The 6,000-nt window shown below is 45.8% G+C and overlaps 1 protein-coding gene across 2 annotated transcripts in view; it reads right to left on the reverse strand.

Annotated features, from left to right (window-relative positions):
* Positions 1-6,000, reverse strand: part of trappc9 (trafficking protein particle complex subunit 9) — a 324,830-nt gene that overhangs the window by 214,242 nt on the left and 104,588 nt on the right. For both annotated transcript variants that reach the window (XM_061255361.1, XM_061255360.1), the window contains one exon: positions 4,729-4,861. In XM_061255361.1, coding sequence (XP_061111345.1) covers positions 4,729-4,861 — 133 coding nt within the window. The remainder of the gene's footprint in view (positions 1-4,728; positions 4,862-6,000) is intronic.

Here is a 6,000-nt window from a genome sequence, read left to right on the forward strand (position 1 = left end):
TTGACCTCTTTTGAATTTATGTCCTCAAGAGATCCGTCCATCCATCCATTATCTTAACCCGCTTATCCTGAACAGGGTCGCAGGGGGGCTGGAGCCTATCCCAGCATACATTGGGCGAAAGGCAGGAATACACCCTGGACAGGTCGCCAGTCCATCACAGGGCACACACACCATTCACTCACACACTCATACCTATGGGCAATTTAGACTCTCCAATCCGCCTAACCTGCATGTCTTTGGACTGTGGGAGGAAACCGGAGTTCCTGGAGGAAACCCACGCAGACACGGGGAGAACATGCAAACTCCGCACAGAGAGTCCCCGGCCGACGGGGATTCGAACCCAGGACCTCCTTGCTTTGAGGCGGCAGTGCTACCCACTGCACCATCCGTGCCGCCCTCCTCAAGAGATGAAACGTTCAAAACTATCAAGTATGCAAGTACGTTTATGTTACCCAGAGTTACTTATGTGCAGAAATAAAAAGGAAAATATAAGGGCCCGAGTCTTTCGGTACATAAACTGCAGCAGAGTACAAGGCCTCCACACAACCACTGGGGGATTCATGTGTTCTCGCCCATATTTACTAAATGACATCTTGGCTAAATGGGCTTATCCGAGTACCAACCGTGTCAGAGAGAGAGGCACGGCAAAACCTAGCGGAACCAATTAGCTAAATCATGCTACATCAGACCGGGGATGTGTCACGCTTTTACATTTTAATTAGCCGACCCTCAAGGGCTTTGTGGGATAAGCGAGGTCTCTCAGACTGGGTTGGCCGTGTGCATGGAAATCGTGATTTAAGCCTTGGTTGCAACAAGAGAAATCAAATAAAGAGATGGGTGTGTGTGTGTGTGTGTGTGTGTGTGTGTGTGTGTGTGTGTGTGTGTGCGTGCGCGTGTGCATGTACGTGTACGTGTCTCTGTGTGTGTGTGTGTGTGTGTGTGTGTGCATCCACACGCCTGTGTGAAAGCGCATGTGTGTAAGACATGGTTATGCTACTGTCTTCAGCATGGAATCAACAGCAAAACGACAATGTCTTCCCCTCACGTTGTGCATTCTGCACCCAGCACCGGTCACAGTCAGGGAGTGAGACACCAGTTAAAAGCAGGAGAATGAAGACGGTCGTACGTGCGGAAACGCACACGTAATCCAGGTAGACAACCCTTTGTTTAAAAAAAAAGGTGACTTTCAGGCAATTTTGTTGTCAATAACAGTGTTTTGCTTCTAATTTCCATTCAAACCAGAACCCAAAGCGAACAAGGAACCGTGAAACGACACAGAAGTGTCACCGAGTATAGACAGGACTATCCAGAGCAGAGAAACACGCAGCATTTTGACATGGTGCCATTCCCTCTGAAAGTGCAGGCACGAAGGGGAAGGCATGGAGGAAATTAAAACAGCCACGGAAATAAGATAAGCACCTGCAATTACCAAACTATCAGTAGGTACATAGCAGTCGCCTTCGAGAATTGAGAGGGCTATTTATGAATGCGTCTGAGAAGAAAATAAAATGATGACGTGAGCGATTTCAGGGACGAGGCGCTTGGTCTCCCCGCCCCAGGGCACAGCAGGCTGTTGTGTGGATAGGCTGGATTGATATGCCAGGTGTCCCCGGTGGCCTGGAAAACTTTTCAGCTGGCATTTGACGCCTCAGCGTCTTCATGTCCCGTAGGTGGACAGCCTGCGATGCTAAGGAATCTTTGGCTCTGCACTGCAACACTAACAAGGAGCGCATTTGTGTGCCGGTCAACGTTTCTCATCCCGCAGTACAGTACCGCAGACATACTGGAAAATGCACAGACCTGTCAATCGCATGGCCCTAGACCTGCCAGACTGACAATTATGCTGTAAAGTCGTACGCTCGGGACAGAAGGCTGGGGGAAGAGGGATGTTGGTGGGCTCCCATGGGCCCAGAGGCACTGAGCTGTCAAACTGTACGCTCAAAAGTGCATGTTTCAAATTAACATACAAGAGAGATATTAGGGTTGACGCCGGTTCAGCCATGGCAGGTAAAGTTTTCAAGCCAGCAGTGCTTATAATAAGAAGGATATGCCTTCTGCGGTATGTAAGATGGCATTACTGCTGCATCAGCCCTTTCACCCTTACCGGGAAAACAAATGCTCAAAATCTTTTTTCCACAACAATATTCTGAACAATATTCTCCATCCTCTAGGACAGGGGTGCCCAAACATGGGCCCCGGAGGGCAGAGTACGCACATTTTCATTCCGGCCTATCACTACACCAGCTGATTTCACTAATTAACACACCTTCAGCCAGAGAGGAGGGCTAATTATAACTAATAATTAACTGGTGAAATCAGTTGGGTAGTGAAGGGTTTGAATATAAAACCAGCATTCACTCTGGCCCTCCATGGCCCTTCATTGGGCACCTCCGTCTCTAGGAAAGGGATGATCAAATCCAGCCCTGGGGTGTTTCTCCATATCTGTTCTTGTCCGTTCTTATGTGCTCATGAACGTCATCTTTCATGGTCCATTTATCTGTTGCACACTGAATGCACAAATAAAGCAAGGCTTTATTTAATTATTAACTTGCGTTAATTGCCATTATCGCCATGAATTACAAACTCGCTATCCGTTTTGCAAGGGATTCATTTTAACATGGTGCGCAAATAAGGGTTGAGGAAAGACAATGGCCAAAAAAGAAACTATTTACCCACACAGGAGATCACTGAACAACCGGCAAATGGACCTCTTCTGCATTTCAGAAAATATTTTTTTTTATTTTTTTTATTAAAGCAATGTGGCTGTTAAGAGTCGGAAAAGCATTGGGTTGTAAAAAGGAGCGTGATTTCAAACGTGATAATGTTCTCAAACTCAGACATGAGAGTGAGGCTGCCTCCAGGGCCCAATTTAATGCAAACTGGATTTGGAATGAATTGCCCAGGTGTGGTGTGTAACCGCTCCTCGTGTAAAAATCCAGGATCGATCGTTATAACTATACCCCAAGGGCCAAACCTTTGCTTCGTTATAGTTGAGGATCGCATTGCAGAGACCAACTACAACCAGAAATATGTGCACAAGGTCATTTCACAAATGAATACGATAGTACAATACCACAGCTCAATCTTAAATAACAAATGGAAGCTACCAGTATGCCGTTAATAATGATAAAGGGTTTATGAAATGATTCATAGCACCAACTCATTTTGAAAAGTAAACTTTATGTTTTTGACGCATGGAGGAGGACAGCCAGCTGAAAGCCCACACCAGGCTCAAAAGCAACAAACACAAAAAAAACTAAGAACAAATAAACTGATCGTCACTGTCATTTCAAAATGTCATCCATCAAAAACCAACCCTCAACCACTTTCCTGAAAAGGCGAGGTGAAGTCTTTTCTCATTTCACCTCAGCAAGAAACAGGTTTGCAAGTTTACGTTTTTTGTCTTCTTTTTTTGTTTTTCTTTTACCGTTTGGTGCCACTCCCAGACACACTGTACTCAAGTTGGCTAGGTTTTACACAATAAAAGTGTATATGTACCACTTATATAATGCAGTCTGTTTTTTATGTTTTTTGTATTTTTATTTTGTTCCTCCAATATAACTGCTGTAAATGAAGAGAAATGGATGGAAAACTTCAATAGTAAACAATCTTTAGCATTATTGTGGTGATCAAATGCCGTGTTCAAGCTCTAGCTCCGACTCTTTAAAACACATTAACGTGCACCTGCGTCTTTGAATGGAAAACAACAACGTTCACTTATTGCTGAGATCCGAGATTGATGTTATGAGAAGCTAAAGCCTTCATGGAGGACGTCATTGCAGCAGAGGCATTATAATTCTTATAGTGTCAAAAGTTTGCATTAAATCATGAAAAAACCCTCTAAAAATATTGCTGTGAACTGTGTGGCTAACTGCACATTAATCATAATGATAAGCCGGCCGTTTAAAATTCGGACACGTCCCGCTATCTCCATTTTGGCCCCTTCCTTGGTCAATAAAAGGCGCCTCACATTCATTGCAAATGAGCTATGCACAAAGGCAACTGTATCATTACCAATGGGCTTTTCTAAATTTAGACAAAATTGAGCCCATTGTGGCCAGTGGCAATGATGTATAGTTGAGTTTTACTTTTACTGTGAAAGTGAGCAGGGCCATGTAATTGCTCAATGTTGCACACTGGAAAGTTACTTCTATAAGGAAAGAAATAAAAACTCAAGGCAGTAAATACATTCAGTGTAGGAAGCCGGGGCCTGCTACATTTATAGAGAGGATGATTCATATATTTGAAGCACAATAACTATTAATGAATTCTGCAGTGCCACCGCACCCAATGTAAAGTAGTCAGTAGTCATGATTGTTATGGTAAAGAAGTCCATCAGCCCGGACAATGGGCGGCGTTGGGAAAGAGCAGCAGAAGCTATTACTTCACTATTCCTGCTTTCACAACAACACTGGCAGAATTTATCAAAAATAACATTTCACAAATGTGTGAGGAGAATCAACAATGTGTACACACACACGGACACACATGGACACACACGGACACACACGGACACACACGGACACACACGGACACACACGGACACACGGACACACGGACACACGGACACACATACACACAGGCAGACAGGTACATACACACACACACAGAGACACATACACAGACACACTCACACAGGCACACAGGCATACAGGTAGATACACACACACACACACGATGCATCACAGCACACAGACTGGCAGAGAGGGCAGGCTGACACACACTCACCGTGGGAGCGAGGTGCTAAGTTGAAGACGTGGCAGGGCAGGCACCACCTCCACAGCACAGCCTCCCGTCTTCACTCCCGGCAGGCTCTCCAGCAGGCAGTCGCTGTTCACCCCAAACACCGAGGTGTGGTACCCTGGAACAGGACACCAAGGCTCTGTCTTAGCTGTTTTCAGCACGCACTACGCCATCGTGAAGGTTGTCCTTGTATAACCAAGCCCCTTAAACTGTTGTCAAAAACTTCCACATAAATTTGAATAACCGGATGGCAACACAAGTTTATAAATTGAACAAATGTACGTCAGTCCTTCTGCAAAATGATTCACAAGCAGATATTTACGGAACTGTAATTATACATTGTCTCACCTAACTGAGCATATTTTGAACTTTTCAATCTGTTGCCATCTCTGAAGTTGGAGAGATATGAATGAGATGAATAATTGTTATTACCGGATAGATCAGCTCACTGCTTCAGGACGGGCACCTGCACATCTTATATGGGACAGTAAGTTCTCTTGATGTCGAAACTTATAAATCAAGTGTCCATTCATCAGGTTCGAATTATGGAAGCAGAATTGTCATATGCTGACAGGACAAAATGGAGAACGAGGAAAATTGATTCTCTTTTTTCAAAGAGCAACCGACAAAACTAAAAACATTCCAAACGTACAGCGGTGCAAAGAGGCCGCACCGTCTGGAGCTCCTCTCCATAATGAGGAGAGAGCAGTCGGCCGCAGCTGGAGTGTAATGGCGGGGAGCCGTGGGCAGCGAGACCGGGGGCGGATTAGAGAGCGGAGGATCGTGCGGCGTTAGCGGCCGTAAGCCGTCTGGAGCAGGAGGCGTTCGGTCAATCCGCTCCATTAAAGAAAATAAAAGAGTAAGTGCCACGGAAGGCCGTGACAAGCTGCTCCGGTCTGGTGTCCGCCGACGACGCTCCCAAGGTCGGCTGGAAGGTTGCCTGTGGTGCTCCGCGGACCTCGGCTTCCCGGCCGTTTCCCCCCAAACAGCCCGTACAACCATTAACTCTAATTACAGTGTAAAATCACCGTGCGAGCTAATGAACGACACCTTCACCGGCCCGGTCTAACGAGCGGGACGTGACACGTGGTTCGGCTCTGACTGTAATGGACGCCCATGACCTTGTGCTGACTCCGATCCGGAAGAGGCCTGTTCTATAATTATAATAAAAAATAATAATTTGTTATTTAGCTGAGGCTCCTATCCAAAGCGGCTTACAGTTCATTAGACTAAGCAGGGGACATTCCCCCCTGAAGC

Source organism: Conger conger, chromosome 9, assembly GCF_963514075.1.
Source record: "Conger conger chromosome 9, fConCon1.1, whole genome shotgun sequence".
In the NCBI taxonomy this organism is placed as follows: Eukaryota; Metazoa; Chordata; class Actinopteri; order Anguilliformes; family Congridae; genus Conger; species Conger conger.